The sequence below is a fragment of the Phyllobates terribilis genome, unplaced genomic scaffold (assembly GCF_046119375.1).
Source record: "Phyllobates terribilis strain yellow unplaced genomic scaffold, ASM4611937v1 Scaffold_4__5_contigs__length_816908805, whole genome shotgun sequence".
Lineage (NCBI taxonomy): Eukaryota > Metazoa > Chordata > Amphibia > Anura > Dendrobatidae > Phyllobates > Phyllobates terribilis.
In genome coordinates, this window is record NW_027362764.1 from 744418142 (window position 1) to 744440626 (window position 22485).

Genomic DNA, 22485 nt, shown 5'->3' on the forward strand with positions numbered 1-22485 from the left:
GAAAAGTACCCCCATAAACAATGACAAAACAAATCAGCGCACAAACTGAACCCTACAGAAATATCCTTCCAGGATATTGCCGGAAATTGTCTGCTCTGCCACAACTCCGGGGAACTTTCCTTCACAGATTAGGACAGAAGTCAAACTGTTGGGTGCAAAAGTTGCAAAATGTTGCAGATCTATTCTACTAGGGAAATCATGTATCCAGGTATTTGCACCAGTTATTTTTTTTTGCTAAAATATAACAATTTTTTATTCTTTTTGCTCAAAAATTAGCAAAAAATTTGTGAAGTCACAAATCATAAAGACCTATTTTTAAACCCTAAGGGAACAGCTGGTGTTGAAGGCAAAATTGTGCCATCTGATTGGAAATTTTACGTGGGTATCATAGAGATCAAACCGTTAGATCAGAGAAATGTTCGTGGGCGGAGCTGATTTTTTGCTGCGAACAAGCTGGAACCCCGAACACGAATACGAATTTGAAATGCTGAGCAAAATCGTTCAAGACTAATCTCTATGATACCCAAGTAAGGAACGAACTGGACGCACAATTTTTCCTTCGACCCCTGCCTTTCCTTTCACTTTGGATAGAATCGAGGTACACAGCTGCCATTAGGTCATAGGTGCCTATAGCTGGATAACATTAAACAGGAGGAGAAATCAGACCGAGTTGGAGTAGACAAAGCCCCAGATAAAGCCAGTATCCCCAGACAAAGCTATTGGCGAAACGATCTTCAAGTGTCCTTTAGTGTGTATATCCCCCTTTACCACTTGATATTCTTTACTTTTTACTCTTTACTTTTTTTTATTATCCATGTATTCATTGTTCTCCATGACATTGATTTTGGACTCTTTTTAATACAGTGTTTAATAAACTCATATATTTCTTGTTGCACTTGCACTTTACTTCTTTTTGTTAGTGTAATGGAAATGCCAGGGTCTGCTTAACAACAAATATATGATCTGGTGTTTTTGTGCTATGTGTATACCGCTGTATGTAGTTTTGTTAGGTCTTTGTAAATATGATACAGTTTCAACAAAAAGTTTCTAAAACTTAGCAGTAAAGAGAAACTTTTAACAGAAACATGATCAAGCAGTTACAGGGGTATTCAGTAGTTCCAAACAGTAACGGAGGGCAATGAAGCCAAGAATATGGGCAGGAATGTGACCATAAGAGGTGCAGAGGTAGCAGTAACACCTGGACAATAGGTATGTTAAATAAGCCTAAGGCCTCAGGAATGACGATGTAGCAGAGACGGCAATGTGGTCAAACGAGTTGAGCCAATATCAAGTGCAAGTGCATAGTGGATTTACTAAGATTCAACAGGTCTAACTAGGGAATAAACACCTATAATGAGTACTGAGGCCGATGTGTCACTGTTTTTAAATATGGCACACCTAATTCAGATTGGTAAGGAGCCAAATAGCATCCATGCCAGTCCCACGAGGTGAGCACATTGCACCTGGTAGATTGCAGACGTATTTTGAGAAGAAACAGTTAATAAAAAAAGAAAAAGAAGGCCTCCACTGCTCGCTTCCTTCCAATCATTCCAGAAAAAATGTAAAGTGTGCAACCAATGAGATATCATATGTTTTCCAATTCCTCCAATCTAACGGTTTTGACCTGGATGAAACCAAAGTAAAATTTCCAATCAGATGGCCCAATTTTGCCTTCAACACCAGCTTTTCCCTTGGGGTTTAAAGTTAGGGCTTTCACAAAAAATTGCAAATTTTTGAGCCGAAAACTAAAAATTTGTTATATTTTAACAAAAAAAAAGCTGGTGCAAATACCTGGATAAATTATTGCCCTACCAGAATAGATCGGCACCATTTTGCAACTTTTGCACCCAATACTTACCTAATCATTTAAATTTAATTGTAAAGTGCTGCGGAATATGTTGGCGCTATATAAATAAAAAATTATTAATTATTATTATAATCGTCCTAATCTGTCAAGTAATGTTCCCCGGAGTTCTGGTAGAGCAGGCAATTTTCGGCACTATGCTAGTACTATTATTTCTGTAGGGTCCGGTTTAGGGGTTATATTTTTTGTCATCGTTTATGGGGGTAATTTTCTGGAACTGTTATTAGGGTTTCTCTGATGGCACTGTTAAAAGAATTCTCGCGCGATAGTAACTACTGTCCATATGCTTGTACGGAAATATGTGTGTCACAGAGTGAGTCCATCCTCAGGACCCCTCTATGAATTAAAGCAAACGTGTTTTGGCACTTCTGAAATGTCCATCTAATACATTCTGGGGGAAAGTAAACCTACCTTTCCCCTGGCAAAAAAAAGCAACTATTCACAAAAGGTGGTGGGAGATGGACCCACAATGCTTAACTGATTGCTCTAGTGTCTGTTATTTGAAGGAAATGTCAGAGTTGAAACAACCCCCTTTAATAGTGGCTAGTTTGTTGTCATTATGGGGTGGGGCATATACGTGTGAGTGGGCCTGGCCTGTATGCATGGGTCGGGCTTATACACATGGTTTGGGCCTAGCGTATATGCATGGGTGGGGCTTATAAAAAAAATACTACCAATACCAGCTGGAATCTTCCTGAAGATTATTCCTGAGCATATAACTTTGGTATGACTTACTAAAAAAAGACCCAGAGGGACAAGTACACATTTATTCCCCTTTACAAAAACCCCCCACAGAGGACCCCTTTAACCTCTTCAGTCCCGCTGATGGACTGTATAACTATGATGTCTTCCCTCAGTGATTTGTGAGATGGTGCTTTGTTTCTCTACATTAAGTACCATCATTGGCCTTGAAATGCAAATGGTGAATTTCCCACCCATCCTGTGTACAGTGATGCACTGCGTAGATTCACTATATTCCTGTGCCGATCACTTTAATGAATGCACCTTGAGAAGAGGTTTTAGTAGAAGCATCAATCATCGGCCTGTGCATTTACTGCTTTTCCCCACAGATAATATACATTCCACAGATAATAACACCTTATACTGGTGCTCTATGTGATACATATATGGAAATGTCCTTCATAGCGTCATTACCACATTATTTTATATTTACATGAAGTAATCTCTCCTGTAACCTGATAACATTTATCAGAGACAACAGTTGTGTATATTTACTACATTCAGCAGTAACCTGCATATTTTAGGGACCTTTCCTTCCCTTTGCTTCATACTCTATGTTTCCTCAGTGGGCGGGTTCTTCCTGGTGTCCTGTGTTCTCTGAGCCAATCACTTACCTTTCTCTGATGCTCCTCCTCTCCTCTCACAGACTGCAGTCTCACAGACACAACTGCAGCCGCATCTCCCTCTTCCCTCATCCATTTTTTTTTTTTTTTAAATCGGAGAAATTTCATTATTTTTCCTCAAATATATGACTAACCAGTATCTACTTGGGCTGTCTCCACATATGATATTGTTAAACCTATGGTACAGCAGGGAACTCTCCACCTCTTGTATATTGCAGGATGCACCATACCATGCCAGGGGAGGCACGCACACGATATACGTTCATTAATGAGTCTGCACTTGGAATCTAAAAGATGAAGAAGACTCGATTGATGGGCTCATCGGGGACCTTTCTGGATAGGGCACTCAGTGGGCATTGTTAATTGTTCAGCAACACAATTCATTGTTAATGGGGCACTCAGGGGACATCGTTATTTTTAGGAGGCACCTGTGGCTTAATTACTTGATAAGGGGCACTTAGGGGGCATTATTACTTGGTTAGGAACATGCTAAGCCGTATTAAATGTTAAGGGGGCACTGAAAGGGCATTATGACTTTATAAGGGACACTCAGAGGATTACAATGTTGTAAAGATACACTCGGAGCAAAAGTATTTTATGTTACACCTTCTAAGCGCCACCCCACTCACCGCGTGTTTCGCTCTGCTCCAACTAGTACCTGACCATCGCTTTGTGCTATCTTTCAGCTAGCCTCCTCCTCGCCTGAACTTAGGTTCTAAGTAGCTCTGTCTCTATTCCTGTTGTGTCTCACCAGTTATTGACCTGGCTTGCCTTCTCGTTTATCCTGATCTCTCCGCTCCTGACCTTGGCTACAAATTCTGAACCCGTGCTGCCTGCCCTGTCCTCAGACTGTCTGACCTCGCTTTTGTCTCGTCAACTTGCATCCCGTACCCGAGTCTTTGACCCTCTAGTCAGCAGCTGCAGTCCCGGGACCTGCCCTGGAGTGGTAGCTGGTGCCTACCGGCGGCCTAGCCTTTCCTCACCATCAGAGGCTCTAGTGAAGACCCGGTAAGCCCAGCCCATGGCGCAGTGGGTATACACCCACCAGTGTTACATTTTATAAGGGGGCTCTCAGGGCATTGTTGCTTTTTAAGGGGGCTCTGAAGGACAAATTACTTTATAAGGGGCACCCAGTGCATTGTACTTTACAAGGGGTAACTCAGGCATAAGTACTTTTTAAGAGGGATATGTGGAATAACTATTTTAAAAGAGGGTATTAATACTTAATAAGAGGGTTTTAATTTTGGGCTTTTGCAACTTCTATGCATACAATGTGGCTCTGGAGAGGAGAAGGGATGGAGACCCCTGCTGTGGACAGTGAAATGGCGTGTGAAATGCTCACATCACTGCTGAAGCCAATCACTGAGCTCAGCAGCTTGGATAAAATAGATGACACCAACCTCTGAGCTCAGTCACTGACTGCAGCGGTGATGTGAGCTGTTGACGTGATGTGTCGGAGAGCAGCGCTGAAGCGGGGGAGGGTTTGTACCATATTATTTTACTTAACAGGCAACATTTGGGGTCCACTTTTCTAAATAAACCACAAAAGTTCCCAAAAATATGACAACTCATATTTTAAACCAGAAATTATAGCAGTTGTCACTCCTTTTCTCCCACTCGTATCTGCTGTTCATAGGGGCGACAATGAAGGCATGTAACACCTATGCTCCATCTTGAGGTACGATGGGTGTGATGATCTCTGATTTACCTGTTCTCTGGATCAGGAACGGTCAGGTTCCTTGTCACAAAACACATCTTGAGTGGAATGGTTTTCTTGCCTCCATAACTGGGCAGAGAGAGAGGCGATGGCGGACACTTCGATGAATTACCGAGCCGCGGAGATTCTGGAGGAGGAGTCTCCCATCCGATTTCTGACACTGGGGATCCCTTCTTGACGTAAGGAGTGGCCTCTCGCATGTACTTCACTGCAAAAAGTCATAAAACACCAAAATTACTCCACCTCATCCATCAGCTGCGGCGCCCATACACACTACCAGTTTACAAGATGCGTCTGGCTTGGTCTGGAAAGGGGGCGGCTTAAGACATAAGACCTTGTCTTTTCTTCCCGGCCGAGACCAACTTCAAAGCGCTCGTCTTCTCTACTGTACATTATGTATTCTGCGTTTAATAAGTAAGACGTCTTGTAATAAGATCAAAAGGAACAAGGAATTAGTGACTGAGACGGTGAGAGGCAAAAAAGAATTACAGAATGGTATCCCGAGCGCGGCGAAGAGTAATGTCAAGTCATCGTGCGTCATCATAACAAGGAATATCGTCAGTATCTGTCTACACAGCAAAGAGTGCAGCAAGATATACTGATGCAAATACTGAATACATGAAATATACATGGAATTACTGCCTTATAAACTAACTTAAAAAATGAAGATGCTCAGGGCACAAATTGGTCATGTGTGCGCCAGTAATTGTGCCAATTTTAATCACATAGATAGATGTCATTTATGGATACACCATTATTGCTGTTCTTGGCATAACTTTTTGGGTTTGTTGACATGCTGTTTTTTTTCCACCCAATGAATTGGAAAAAAGTAATAAAAAATACACAGAAAAAAAAAAGGGTCCATTTTACGCATTTTTCCTTCCAACACTCTGTTTTTGCAGCAGAAAAATCTGCGTCAAACACTCAACGTGTGCACATAGTCTAAGGCGTTTTTGCTGCATTTTTTTTCTGCAGGCAAAACCTGCTCTCTTGGCAGTAAAGAAGCTGCTTACAATACACAGGTTTTGCTGTGTTTTTTTGCTGCGTTTTTCAGGATCCCAAAGTTCAGCTTTGCTTCCACCATAGAAGCATGAACACAGGTCACCAATGCAACACATATGTGAAACCATAAAACCATTTTTGGAAAAAGGGCAATTTGATCAAATTATTTAGTGGAAAAATATTTTTTATGTCTGAAAAACTAGTGAGTATTCTGAACAAAAAAAGTCATGAACAAATACACAATTACAAATGTAACACCGGGGGGAGGTGAACTGGTCAGGAATAGTTTACCTAAGACATTGACAGAAAAATGAGTTTGCAGGATACAGTTTACTTTCACACTTTTGTCTGCCACAGGCATTGTTCAATTTCACACCTTGGTCAGCCAATGTTTACTCACTAATTTAATTAAACTGGACTAATCCTAAGTGCCATTCTCAACTGCCATGAACAACAATACATTATGTTCTAAACTAAATAAATGTGTTTCACATACTGCTATAACTGCTTTTTTTCACTAAAAATGCAGCAAAACATGATACCTGCGTTTTTTGCACTTACCCATTGCTTTATATGGGTGAAAATACGCTGTAAAAGCGCTGAAAGAAGTGACACGCCGCAATTTGCAAAAACACAGCAGTTTTCCAAATCAGTCAGGAAAAAAAAAACAATGTGTGTGCATGAGATTTCTGAAATCTCATAGACTTTGCTGGTACTATAAAATTTGTATAAAAACGCAGCAAAAAAATATGCTGCAAAAACGCAACGTGTAAACATAGCCTAAGTGTTTTAACCACAGATCTGATCCTGCAAGATGTTGCGCTACATGACTGACGCATCTCAGCGTATTGGACGGTGCCATATCTCGCCTTTTGTGCTGCTATCTTGATGTGGTGTCTATAGGTGTAATCAGCCATGCACTTTCACAGGGTGCAGCATTTATCACACTTGTTCTTTGCACAAGATTCAATTCTGATCATGTAAAATCCTCATTTACCGATGACATCAGTGAATTAAAACAAAAGAATCCATTTTTCTTTTACTGAAGACAAGAAGGCGGACTTGCCAAAAAAGCGGAGTTCGGAATTATCTCTTGTTCCACAGAACATCCATTGTCTGATGTCTGGATGACATTTTCGAGACCAGAAAATACTGAGGAGAGACGTCACATTGCTTATTGATTGGCCTCTGAAAGGATTTAAAAATGATCATTAAAGAGGTCGGTCGAGGAAAATGCATTGAGGACCAATCTTTAGAGTAAGAATATGCAAATGCACCTGGAAAAACATTGAGGGGGTCACAATGTTATTTTTAGATGTAGGCCCAGATTCTACAATTATATGTCTTCTCTAAAATATTCTAGTCTGCCCTTGAGAGTTATATCCTGTTGCATGACATAGAACCTAAGATACCTGATCCCAACACTATTTATCAGCACCTTCAACTAAACGACAACACCTCCAACAGATGCCACCGCCATTCAGCAGACCTCAACAGATGCCACCGCCATTCAGCAGACCTCAACAGATGCCACCGCCATTCAGCAGACCTCAACAGATCCCAGCACCAGACCCCAGCACCCATCAACAAAACTAATCACCTTTCTACAGATGATCTCAGCACCATTCTGCAATCCCCAAAGCTCGCACTCCCCAACGCTCGCACTCCCCAACGCTCGCAATCCCCTACGCTCGCAATCCCCTACGCTCGCAATGCCCAACGCTCGCAATGCCCAACGCTCGCACTCCCCAACGCTCGCACTCCCCAACGCTCGCACTACCCAACGCTCGCACTACCCAACGCTCGCACTCCCCAACGCTCGCAATCCCCTACGCTCGCAATGCCCAACGCTCGCAATCCCCAACGCTCGCACTCCCCAACGCTCGCACTCCCCAACGCTCGCAATCCCCAACGCTCGCAATCCCCAACGCTCGCAATCCCCAACGCTCGCAATCCCCAACGCTCGCAATCCCCAACGCTCACAATTCCCAACGCTCGCAATCCCCAACGCTCGCAATGCCCAACGCTCGCAATCCCCAACGCTCGCACTCCCCAACGCTCGCACTCCCCAACGCTCGCACTACCCAACGCTCGCAATCCCCAACGCTCACACTCCCCAACGCTCACACTCCCCAACGCTCGCAATGCCCAACGCTCGCAATCCCCAACGCTCGCAATCCCCAACGCTCGCAATGCCCAACGCTCGCAATCCCCAACGCTCGCAATCCCCAACGCTCGCACTGCCCAACGCTCGCAATCCTGAAGACTCGCAATCCCCAAAGCTCACAATCCCCAACACTCACAATCCCCATCAAGCGCCCCTCAGCAGACTTCAATTGACCGCAATAGATCACAGAATTATACAACAGATTCCTGTAAACTCCAACACCCTTCCACAAAATCCAACAGCCATGACAGGGATAACAGTGCTCCATAAGTAATAAAATTCCCAATTTGCCAATCGGTGCCGGTCGAGGAGGTCCTTCACCCACCGACTGTGAAGTAGTTGATAACTTGTTTTCATCAGACAACCCCTTTAACCCAGGTGGCATGAGATGACCAGTTTTAAAGAAAAAACGTTACTCGGTTGGGCGCGTTTTATGCTATAAGTGTTTGTGTGAGAAATTAGATTCCTTCGTGAAATTTACAGAAAGTTAAATATGGACACGTCTTTATTCACAATATCAATTTATCTACTGTATATTTTAAGAAAAAAAGATAAAAAACTAGATGTACTAGATTGCAATGGTGCCAACTAGAACAATCAATGTGCCACTTGTGATATAGACATATCCGTTGACTTTTCAAGGGATTGAATACTTTTGAAAGCTACTCTGTATACCTGTTTAAATAAAAATTACTATGAGGTAAACAGTTTTAAAATTTTAGAGTTTCCAAATGTCGTATGTCACATTGCATTTTTCATTTTATCTTATCAAGTAAAGACGACCCTTAGTTTTTGAGCTATTACTTGTTTACTTTTTTATACATTGGCTTGCGAAAGTATTCACCCCCTTGGCTTTTTCCCTATTTTGTTAGATTACAAAAATATTTAAACATAGGTAATGTAATTTGTGTGTGCTGCATCAGTACTAAATGGTCTAAGTTGGTGAAGTGAAGTGAGAAAAATATAGGCAAAAATTAAATTTATGGGATCAAATAACTAAAGATTGTCATGTGCATATGTATTCACCCATCTTGCTATGAAGACCCTAAACATTTCTGGTGCAAGCAATTCCCTTCATAAGTCAATGCTTAGTGACAGGACGTCCCCCTGTGAGCAATCTGTGTCACACGTCTGTCACTATATACACTTTACCTTTTCTGAAAGACCACAGAGGCTGCAACACCATTAACAAGAGGCACCACTAACCAAACAACACCATGAAGACCAAGGAGATCTACAAACAAGTCAGGGATAAAGTTGTTGAGAAGTATAAGTCAGGGTTGGGTTATAAAAAAAAATACCAATCTCTGATGATCTCCTGGAGCACCATCAAATCCATTATCATCAACTGGAAAGAACACGGTACCACAAGAAACCTGCCGAGAGGGTTGCCCACCAAAACTCTCAGCCTGGGCAAGGAGGGCATTAATCAAAGAGGCAGCACAGAGACCAAAGGTAATGCTGAAGGAGTTGCAGAGTTCCCAAGCAGAGACTGGAGTATCTGTCCATATGACCACAAAAAGCCGTACACTCCATAGAGGTGGCCTTTATGGAAGAGTGGGCAGAGAAAAGCCTTTACTTACACATAAAAATTGTAAGGCTCGTTTTCAGTTTGCCAAAAGACATGTGGGAGACTCCCCAAGTGTATGGAAGAAGGTTCTGTGGTCAGATGAGATCAAAATTTAACTTTTTAGCCACCAAAGTAAATGCTATATTAGGCGCCAAACCAACACAGCTCATCACCCCAGGAACAACATCCCCACAAGGAAACATGGTGGTGGCAGAATCATGCTGTGGGAATATTTTTGAGCAGCAGGGACAGGAAAAATAGTCCAAGTCGAGGGGAATATGGATGGTGTGAAATCCAGCGATATTCTTGATCAAAACCTGTTTCAGTCTGTCAGTGATTTGAGACTGGGACGGAGGTTCACCTTCCAACAAGACAATGACCCAAAGAATACTGCTAAAGCACCACTCTAGTGGTTGAAAGGGAAAAGTGTAAATGTTTTGGAGTGGCCTAGTCAAAGCCCAGACCTTAATCCAATTGAGAATCTGTGGTCAGACTTGAAGATTGTTGTTCACCAGAGGAAACCATCTAACCTGAAGGAGCTGGAGTAGTTTTGCCTTGAGGAATGAGCAAAATCCCAGTGCGAAGATGTGGAAAGCTCATAGAGACTTATCCAAAGCGACTTGCAGCTGTAATTGCCAGAAAAGGAGGCTCTAGAAAGTACTGACTTTAGGAGGTGAATAGTTATGCACACTGAAGTTTTCAGTTATTTTGTTCTATTTGTTGTTTGCTTCACAATAAAAAGAAAACCAAATGTTCACAGTTGTCGGCATGTCCTTTACAAGAACTGAAGAAAACTCCCCAAAAACTGTGAAATTCTTAGTTGTGAGGTAGCAAAACACAAAAAAATGCCAAGGGGGTGAATACTTTTGCAAGCCACTGTATATTCTTTATCAATGAAACAAGAAAAGACGATTCTACTTCTTTTATGTGATGATTTACGCTGTACTGCATCACATGAATTGTATTACAGAGGATGCGAAAATCCAGTTGGAGAAGTATTACAGGAAATTACTGTAGATCTATGTCTCACTTATTTTATTATTAATTAAAAAAAAATGAAAAAAGTTTGAGCATTTCCATCAAGATAGAAAAAAAATTCCAATCTATGTCATCATATATTGACAGATTTGCTATCCAGGTGTCCAGACTGCCCACCATTGTAACGAATAGAGACCATATTATTCGTTTTTATATTTCTACTAGTGATGTACGATGGCTTTTTTTTAATGCGGTGATTATTTTTTTTGCATTTTTTTTTATTTATATTTTGTGGTATATAATATTGCTTTACAGCTTTTTACAGCATTTCGCTTACCCCTGCTGCTGCAAACCACAGGCTCATATTTTTGCACAAGGTACGACAGTGATAAAAGCGAAAGTTTCGGATCCCTCAGTCTCATAAGTAAACTTTATGTGATTGTGTGGACTTCAATAGCAGGTCACAGAGACACAATCCATGGCCCCGTTTGGCTGGCACTGAATGCATCTCCGCACAATCAGCTTATTCTTCTAGCAGGCAGCCAATTATAAATGGAGGAGAGTTGGCATGACATTACAAAGCCTCCCGAAGAATAAACAAAGCATAATTACCAGGAGGAGAAATGTTACCTGTCCCCTCTTTGTATTATCACAGGGCACCGCGCCGAAGGATAGGTTCCTCTGTAAACCTTCAGACGTGTACCTGTGTACGCTGCAGACTACAATCCAAACCCACTCCATAGTTAGCTAACATGTGGCTTGGCAGCTGCTGAGAGACTACAAGTCCCAGCATATCAAGCCAGCCAAATCCTTGAGAGCAGCAGAGCATTAAACATTTTACAGGTCTTCAGCGCCTGAGGACATGATCTCCAGCTGGTACCGAATATAAAGTCCCTGTAAAACTTCCCAAAAGAGATAAAGCGGAAAAACCAGGGTGTCACTTCCATAAAGGAAGTTCATAAGATTTGTAGTTTTTGACAGCAAGAGCACAAAAGGTTTACATGTTACATTGTTACACTATGTAGATTGTTGAAGCATCATAGTAGTTATATTCTTGTAAGTAAGAGCAGTATTATAGTAGTTATATTCTTGTATGTAATAGTAGTATTATAGCAGTTGTATTCTTGTACATAGGAGCAGTATTATAGTAGTTATATTCTTGTACATAGGGACAGTATTATAGTAGTTATATTCTTGTACATAGGAGCAGTATTATAGTAGTTATATTCTTGTATGTAATAGTAGTATTATAGTAGTTGTATTCTTGTACATAGGAGCAGTATTATAGTAGTTCTATTCTTGTACATAGGAGCAGTATTATAGTAGTTATATTCCTGTACATAGGGGCAGTATTATAGTAGTTATATTCTTGTACATAGGAGGCAGTATTATAGTAGTTATATTCTTGTACATAGGGCAGTATTATAGTAGTTATATTCTTGTACATAGGGGCAGTATTATAGTAGTTATATTCCTGTACATAGGGGGCAGTATTACAGTAGTTATATTCTTGTATATAGGAGCAGTATTATAGTAGTTATATTCTTGTACATAGGTGGCAGTATTATAGTAATTATAGTCTTGTACATAAGAACAGTATTATAGTAGTTATATTCTTGTACATAGGGTGCAGTAGTATATTAGTTATATTCTTGTACATAGGTGGCAGTATTATAGTAGCTATATTCTTGTACATAAGAACAGTATTATAGTAGTTATATTCTTGTACATAGGGGGCAGTATTATAGTAGTTATATTCTTGTACATAGGGGGCAGTATTATAGTAGTTATATTCCTGTACATAGGAGCAGGATTATAGTAGTTATATTCTTGTACATAGGTGGCAGTATTATAGTAGCTATATTCTTGTACATAAGAACAGTATTATAGTAGTTATATTCTTATACATAGGGGCAGTATTATAGTAGTTATATTCTTGTACATAGGGGACAGCATTATAGTAGTTATATTCTTATACATAGGGGCAGTATTATAGTAGTTATATTCTTGTACATAGGAGCAGTATTATAGTAGTTATATTCTTATACATAGGGGCAGTATTATAGTAGTTATATTCTTGTACATAGGGGCAGTATTATAGTAGTTATATTCTTGTACATAGGAGCAGTATTATAGTAGATATATTCTTGTACATAAGGGGCAGTATTATAGTAGTTATATTCTTGTACATAGGAGCAGTATTATAGTAGTTATATTCTTGTACATAGGAGCAGTATTATAGTAGTTATATTCTTGTACATAGGAGCAGTATTATAGTAGTTATATTAATGTACATAGGGGCAGTACATAGGGGACAGTATATTCCTGTACATAGGAGCAGTATTATAGTAGTTATATTCTTATACATAGGGGCAGTATTATAGTAGTTATATTCTTGTACATAGGGGCAGTATTATCGTAGTTATATTCTTATACATAGGGGCAGTATTATAGTAGTTATATTCTTGTACATAGGAGCAGTATTATAGTAGTTATATTCCTGTACATAGGAGCAGTATTATATTAGTTATATTATTATATTAGTTATATTAGTTATATTAGTTATATTATATTAGTTATATATTAGTTATATATTAGTTATATATTAGTTATATTCTTATACATAGGGGCAGTATTATAGTAGTTATATTCTTGTACATAGGAGGCAGTATTATAGTAGTTATATTCTTATACATAGGGGCAGTATTATAGTAGTTATATTCTTGTACATAGGGGACAGTATTATAGTAGTTATATTCTTGTACATAGGAGGCAGTATTATAGTAGTTATATTCTTATACATAGGGGGCAGTATTATAGTAGTTATATTCTTGTACATAGGGGCAGTATTATAGCAGTTATATTCTTGTACATAGGGGACAGTATTATAGTAGTTATATTCCTGTATATAGGAGCAGTATTATAGTAGTTATATTCTTATACATAGGGGCAGTATTATAGTAGTTATATTCTTGTACATAGGAGCAGTATTATAGTAGTTATATTCTTATACATAGGGGCAGTATTATAGTAGCTATATTCTTGTACATAAGAACAGTATTATAGTAGTTATATTCTTGTACATAGGGGGCAGTATTATAGTAGTTATATTCTTGTACATAGGGGGCAGTATTATAGTAGTTATATTCCTGTACATAGGAGCAGGATTATAGTAGTTATATTCTTGTACATAGGTGGCAGTATTATAGTAGCTATATTCTTGTACATAAGAACAGTATTATAGTAGTTATATTCTTATACATAGGGGCAGTATTATAGTAGTTATATTCTTGTACATAGGGGACAGTATTATAGTAGTTATATTCTTATACATAGGGGCAGTATTATAGTAGTTATATTCTTGTACATAGGAGCAGTATTATAGTAGTTATATTCTTATACATAGGGGCAGTATTATAGTAGTTATATTCTTGTACATAGGGGCAGTATTATAGTAGTTATATTCTTGTACATAGGAGCAGTATTATAGTAGATATATTCTTGTACATAAGGGGCAGTATTATAGTAGTTATATTCTTGTACATAGGAGCAGTATTATAGTAGTTATATTCTTGTACATAGGAGCAGTATTATAGTAGTTATATTCTTGTACATAGGAGCAGTATTATAGTAGTTATATTAATGTACATAGGGGCAGTACATAGGGGACAGTATATTCCTGTACATAGGAGCAGTATTATAGTAGTTATATTCTTATACATAGGGGCAGTATTATAGTAGTTATATTCTTGTACATAGGGGCAGTATTATCGTAGTTATATTCTTATACATAGGGGCAGTATTATAGTAGTTATATTCTTGTACATAGGAGCAGTATTATAGTAGTTATATTCCTGTACATAGGAGCAGTATTATATTAGTTATATTATTATATTAGTTATATTAGTTATATTAGTTATATTATATTAGTTATATATTAGTTATATATTAGTTATATATTAGTTATATTCTTATACATAGGGGCAGTATTATAGTAGTTATATTCTTGTACATAGGAGGCAGTATTATAGTAGTTATATTCTTATACATAGGGGCAGTATTATAGTAGTTATATTCTTGTACATAGGGGACAGTATTATAGTAGTTATATTCTTGTACATAGGAGGCAGTATTATAGTAGTTATATTCTTATACATAGGGGGCAGTATTATAGTAGTTATATTTTTGTACATAGGGGCAGTATTATAGTAGTTATATTCTTGTACATATAGCCAGTATTATAGTAGTTATATTCTTGTACATAGGGGACAGTATTATAGTAGTTATATTCTTGTACATAGGAGGCAGTATTATAGTAGTTATATTCTTATACATAGGGGCAGTATTATAGTAGTTATATTTTTGTACATAGGGGCAGTATTATAGTAGTTATATTCTTGTACATATAGCCAGTATTATAGTAGTTATATTCTTGTACATATGGGACAGTATTATAGTAGTTATATTAGTGGATATAGAGGGCAGTATTACAGGTATCAGCCTCTATGTGCACTGTAAAGACTAGTTGGTTGTTGTGACCTACAGAAGTCCAGTATCTGTTAGACCAAAGTAACAATCTTTTTACTTTCTTTCCCTAGTTAATCTCCTATACTGTATATATGCTGATTCTCCACATGCCGGCCTCTTGTGTTTGTGCAATTCTAATTATATTCACAACCGTTCTCTACTGTAACCTGCAGACGCTGCGCTGGTTTATTGAAGGTTTTTATAAAATGTTTATTGCTATAAAAGAACTATGCCCCAAAGGAGTATTTGTGGTAAATTTAATCAAAATGATCAGCGGGGTTTGAAATGTAGGAATCAGTTTTGAGCACCGGCATCTCGCTGCTCGCAGTCACTCATAGCAAGACCGATGTCATTTGCAGTTCAGCAGCTGAGCTCCGTGTTACATCCAGATGCACTAAATGCAAAAATCTGATATGTGAGCGACGTAAAGTGAAAACACAACACATAAAAAACTAAGAGGTAGCAGAACCAACTAAGAGCTAGCAGAGTCAACTAAGAGGTAGCAGAAACAACTAAGAGGTAGCAGAACCAACGAAGAGCTAGCAGAGTCAACTAAGAGCTAGCCAAGCTAAGAGCCAGCAGAGCCAACTAAGAGGCAGCAGAGCTAACTAAGAGCTGGCCGAGCTAAGAGCTAGCAGAGCCAACTAAGAGGTAGCAGAACCAACTAAGAGGTTTCAGATCTAACTAAGAGCTAGCAGAGTCAACTAAGAGGTAGCAGATCTAACTAAGAGCTAGCAGAGTCAACTAAGAGGTAGCAGAACCAACTAAGAGGTAGCAGATCTAACTAAGAGCTAGCAGAGTCAACTAAGAGGTAGCAGAACCAACTAAGAGGTAGCAGATCTAACTAAGAGCTAGCAGAGTCAACTAAGAGGTAGCAGAACCAAATAAGACGTAGCAGATCTAACTAAGAGCAAGTAGAGTCAACTAAGAGGTAGCAGAGCCAACTAAGAGGTAGCAGAGTCAACTAAGAGGTAGCAGAGCTAATTAAGTCATTTAGTGCTCCTCATGATGTTGGCTTTATACATTGCTGAAGGTAATGGTCTATATTTATTGCGGACCTACAATAATTCAATCTTTGCAGTCAGTTGTGCCACACAAACCTCCATTAAGGATATCTGTGATACAAGCGAAGATATCGCTCCATATTACCATGCTGTATAGATGAACCATGTGGCGACACAATCAGCGCCTACATCTTCAATGTATGGACTGTGGGTCCGACTCATTATTGCATTTGCTCTTTGTGTTTTCAGTATTTTACGCCTGTTTGGGGTTTCTAGATGTTTTCAGCCTATTCATTAATTCTGACTTTTTTAAGAAACCGCTAACTTTTGACACAAATATACTCCAATATCCCCTGGAATCATTTTATGTTTTTATGTAAGTTTGAAATTTTTATGCAAATTTACAACATTTTTTATCAGAGCATGCAACTTTTTGAGCTAAAAAATTGCAAAAAAAGGTTAAGAAGTGAAAATAAAGATCTTTTTTTGCATTTATGAACCATGTCCGCCATTTTAAAGAATGTAGCTCAAAAACAGCCAACGAATACCACAAGACAACAAAAAGAAAGAAAAAGTGACTTAAAAAAAACACTGCAAATGATGAATCGGGATCTTTTATATTTGTCTTTAGCCTTTTGGGAAACATTTTAGAGCAAAGTGTCACCTGTTCTGCTAAAAATACACAAAATATGCTGAAAAATTTTCAAACATAAATTAAAATCACTCCAGGGAGGGATTGGAGAACATTAACACAAAAATTTTGTGACTTTTTAAAAAAGTCGGAAATTGATGAAAACATCTGAAAACTCTGATTCTCAACAAAAAGGAGAAACACAACAAAAACAGGCAGACATATATATAATAGACTTAAAAAGGCGCAAATTAAACGAAGAATCAGAAGCAAATGAAAAATAGGCAAAAAAAAAACCCACAAAAACTAGCCGAAAAAATTAAATTAATGTATTTTCAATCAATGTTCCTTTAAAAAAGGTGCAAGTTTAAAAAAAAAAAAAAAAAAAAAAAAGGTCAAATAAAAAACACCAAAAACTAGACAAAAATGCAATAATGTATTTGGGTATATCGAGCAATAATCTGCTGCATTATATTAATTCATCATCATTGTTTTTAAAAGAAAATAACCGTCATTTTAATTTTTTTTTTGCGCAGAAATCAGCAGAGCATGGGAAGATAAGAATCTTTGTAATGTATCTTATTGGAGAAATCTGCTTCTTTCTCCTCTTGGACTGATCTCACCATTCTCCCTACTGAGAGAGATGACAGTTGGTGCTCATGAAGTTCTATGTAAAACTGTATCTGCCTTTAGCTCCTCCCTCTTACATAGAATTTTAAAAGCACCAACTGTCATCTTGTATCTCAGCAGTGGGAAAATCTGTCTACAATGACTACAGATTTTACCCGTGAATTGAGAGTGAATGATCAGTCCAGGAGAAGAAAGAAGCAGATTTCACTGATAAGATATATTACAAAGTTGCTTATTTTCACATCTACTACTGATTTATGAAATCAAAATGAAAATTACATATACTATTTAACCCCTTTCTGACGTAGAGCGTAATAGCACGCCCCACGTCAGATCCCCGTTTGGTGCGGGGTCCGGCGTTGAGCCCGTACCTTTCCGGGCACATGTCAGCTGATCTACTGTATACAGCTGACATGTGCCCACAACAGCAGCGGGTGGAATCACAAGCCATCCACGGCTGTTAACCAGTTAATTGCCGCTGTCTGACAGCGGCATTTAACTCGCGCTTCCGGAAAGCACGTCCCTGACTCCACCCATCGGCGACCCCGTCACATGATCGTGGGTCGCCGACGGGTGTGGAGACCCCTGTGGTTGTCACTGCCAGATTGCTTTGAGCGCTGCCCAGTGGTCGGATCTCATAAAAAGTGAGCAAATCTGCAACGCACAGGCGATCTACTCATCGGCTGTGTGTAATACAGAAGATCAGACAACTGCAGCTTCTAGTTTCCCATGGAGACTATCGGAGCTTGAAAAAAATGGCAGGACTTTGGCTCAATGGTTAGCACTGCAGCCTTGCAACACTGGGGTCCTGGGTTCAAATCCCACCAAGGAAACATCTGCAAGGAGTTTGTATGTTCTCCCCGTGTTTGTGTGGGTTTCCTCTGGGTTTTCCAGTTTCCTCTCACATTCCAAAGACAAACTGATAGGGAATGTAGATTGTGAGCCCCAATGGGGACAGTGATGATGTCTATAAAGCACTATGGAATATGATGTGAGTTAAACAAAGAGTAAAAAAAAATATATAAAAGCTTAAATCATCCCCCTTTCGCCCCATTCAAAATAAAACAGTAAAAAAAATAACCATACACATATTTGGTATCGCCATGTTCAGAATCGCCCAATCTATCAACATAAAAAAAGAATTAATCCAATCAGTAAACGGCATAACAAGAAAAAAATTCTAAACGCCAGAATTACATTTTTTTTTGGTCGCCGCAACATTGCAATAAAATGCAATAACGGGCGATCAAAACATCGTATCTACCCGAAAATGGTATCAATAAAAACATCCACTCAGCGCGCAAAAAATAAGCCCTCACCCGGCCCCAGATCCCAAAAAATGGAGACACTACAGGTCGCGGAAAGTGGCGCAATTTTTTTTTCTTATTTTTTTACCACTTAAATAAAAAAGAACCTATACATGTTTTGTATCTGGAAACTCGTAATGACCTGGAGAATAATAATGTCAGGTCAGTTTTAGCATTCAGTGAACGTGGTAAAAAAAACAAAAAAACAATTGTGGAGTTGCAATTTCACCGCACTTGGAATTTTTTTTTCCCGTTTTCCAGTACTCGATATGGTAAAACCAGTGATGTCGTTCAAGAGTACAACTTGTCCCACAAAAAATAAGCCATATTGACCGAAAAATAAAAAAAAGTTATGGCTCTGGGAACAAGCGGAGCAAAAAAAAAAACGAAAAGGCAAAAACGGAAAATGCCCCGGTCATGAGGGGGTTAAATCACAAATCTAGGACTATTGTGTCCCTATTGACAGGCAGCGACGCCTTTTAAAGTTCTATGACATTTCGAAGTTGCGCACAATAAGGGAATGTTGTTCAAACAATTTAGCAAATCCTCGACGTCAACAGGCGGCTTCTCATTTATGACTGTATCACGGAGACAAAAGCAGCAAGATCGTCTTCTCCAGCAGAGAAGCGACAGGACTTGGCTAAAACATGTCAATTCATCATAACTTTCTGCAGCAAAACCCTGCTGACAAATGCAAAACGACGACGCTGCTGCGCTCCGGACGACTGCTGAGGAACCACCCGCCACCGCTATTTTACTTTAATGTTGACGCTTGTATGAATTTTAAATAATGTCCCTGCGCTCCGTCCTGTCGTGCCCCCGAAGACGTATGATTAAAGAAAAAAGGGGCTGGATTAAACAAGGCAAAATAGATCTTAAAGGGAAACTTCAGAATGTTTTTACGTACAGAAGCAGCAGTACACCTATGTAGGCTGTTCTCCCCCAATAAAAATGAGACCATTTTTGCAGAGATCCGATATTCCAGTTATGAGATATCTAGTGATGAAGCCAAAAGCAAATCACACTGGAAGAGCACTTGGGGAGTGTCTGCTTCTTCCAAGTGCATTGACACGCCCCTGATGCACTTCCAATCAGGGGAGTACATAGAAATCATAGGACCCCATAGCAGAAAAGAAAAAGAAAACAATAATATTTGGAGGGGGAACAGAAGAGCATATCTCACAACATTGCAGCCCTTACAGAGTAATTTTCCTCCAATTGAAGCCCCTAGATTCCCCTTTAAATGCCCCTTTAAAGTATGGTGCCAACAAAAGTGCTTCCCAAACGCAGTATGATACCCACACAGTGAATTCCTACACAGTACCCTCCACACACACAGTATGATGACCCTACTGTATCCACCTGGAAAAGTATGGTGAGCCCAGCATAGTAGGATGCACCCAACTGTGACCCCAACAGAGCCCTCAACATAATATGATGGCCCCACACACAGTATGATGGCCCCACACACAGTATGATGGACCCCACACAAACCTCCACACTGTATAATAGCTCCCACATAGCCCTCCAAACAGTATAATGGCCCCCACATGGGTTCCAAACAGCATACTGGCACTCCAAACAGTATAATGGCCCCCACATGGTCCTCCAAACAGCATACTGGACCCCAAATGGCACTCCAAGCAGTATAATGGCCCCCACTTGGCCATCCAAACAGTATAATGGCAGACACATAGCCCTCCAAACAGTATAATGGCCCCACATGGGCATTCAAACACTATAATGGCAGTCACATGGCCCCCACATGGGCATCCAAGCAGTATAATGGCAGCCACATAGACCCCCAAACAGTATAATGACCCCACATAGCCCTCCATATAATGTAATGCCTCCCATCAATGCTCTCATTGATTAAATAAAATAAATAACCAAATACTCACCTCTCCTCATTCCCTCGCCGCTCCGGTCTCCTCAGCATGACTTCTGCAGCTCTGTACTGCTCGGCACAGTGGGCGCGTTGTAGTGACGTCATTGCGCCCGCTGAGCTGAGACGTCAGATGCAGAGGGGGAATGATGGAGGAGTGAGAGTAATTTTTCTTGGGAAAAAAAAAGTGCCTACAGAGTGAAAAAGGCAGTGAGAGTTTCCCTTTAAATGAGCTAATGATAAAGATCTGCCTATAGACTAGGGGACTGTATTAGAACAATTTCCTTTCCTTTTCCCCTTTTATGCTCCTGTTATTAAGGCCGATCGCTTCCACCATCATCATCAGAACAACATACAGTTCTGGCGGTCCGTATACTTGGTACAGGCTTCACGAAAATATCACATCTGCTTTATCTATCCCTTTAAGTTAGTTTTCTGATTTCATAAAGTTACACAAAAAGTAATAACTTTCAGTTCCTTTTTGCATTGCCATCTTTCCACGAAAAAAAGGTGTGGCCTATAAAAGAGGGGCGTTGCCTACTGCCGTAAAGCAAAATTGCTGTGATGTATGCCAGAAAATAAGCATATGTTGCAGCAGAAACCTCCATTTTCAAGGTGCATGGACGACCCAGCACCAAATGTGACACGTCTCTAATGGGGAGTATAACCTTTTTGTGACATGGGTCCCTCGTCTGTGTAAGTATACACGAAAATTCCTTTAATTTGACATAAATGTGCCACTCACTCATTTCTCCTCTGCACAGGTTTTGTGTGGTATTGATGATTAACCCCATTCGATTTAATTGATATGCGATGCAATACCAGATTCAACCTGTTGACAGGCATTGCGCTGTTTCTTAAAAAAAAAAAAGCGCAGATAAGGTCCTTTTTATTTAGCTGTATAGTCTTTACTAAACGGCTGTGGTTCAAATTATGCAAAGCAGACTATAGACACACCCCCAGAGAATACTTTTAGCCACGCCCCCTCGTAAAGACCCCCCAAAACAAATTTAAAAAAAATCTCGGAAAACTCAGAGGAGCACCGGGAATAAATTAAGAGAAAGAAACTGGACACTTTTGACCTAGTGACAGGTCCTCTTTAAGGAATTAAAGGGGTTTTATAGGACTAGAAAAACCCCTTTAAATGAATGCAATTGTAAACACGATCCCGTGTGGTTACTGATAAGCCATTGATTGCGGGTAAGAAAACCTATTTATTGTAATATTTTTAGCATTTTATAGACGGCTATTAGTAGTGCATTGCTCAATGACCTTTAACCTGGAAGTGAATCCTGATAGGCTGCAGTGACAGATGACATCAGTGGCAGGAATGTGAGTCACACAGACCTCTGGTCCTCGGTCACATGGTCTCCAGGGTGGAATAAGAGCATCAGCATTCCTCAGATACAACTAGGTCCAGGGCTTCTCCGTACATCGGTCTCCAGTGCGGACACAAAGCTTCCTGCAGTCTCCGGAAACCGTATAATCTCCTGTATAATCGCTAAGGGCACAATGCTCTCACTGGCGGCAAGATGGCAACTGTACAGTCACTTTGGCCACCATCTTACAGCTTATATTGCTTTCAATGAAAAGTTAATAAAGGGATTGTAGGGAATCAGAAAAACATGGCGGCTTTGGCTTAAAAACAGCGCTATATTTTTACCCAGGTTGTGAGTGGTATTGCAGCTGAACCCTATTCAAGTCAATGGAGCTGAGATGCGATACCAGACACAACCTGTGGACAGGTGTGGCTCCCTACGCAACTCATGTTTTTCTAATTTTTTACATTGAAATCACTGTGTACATACATTACATTACTGATCCTGTATTATACTCCAG

General features: G+C 39.6%; 1 protein-coding gene across 1 annotated transcript in view; it reads right to left on the minus strand.

The window, feature by feature from the left end:
* The window catches only part of SNTB1 (syntrophin beta 1), a 237643-nt gene that overhangs the window by 142137 nt on the left and 73021 nt on the right, over positions 1-22485 (minus strand). Inside the window, exon 2 of the mRNA XM_073679833.1 lies at positions 4937-5153. Within this exon, the coding sequence (XP_073535934.1) occupies positions 4937-5153 (217 nt within the window). The remainder of the gene's footprint in view (positions 1-4936; positions 5154-22485) is intronic.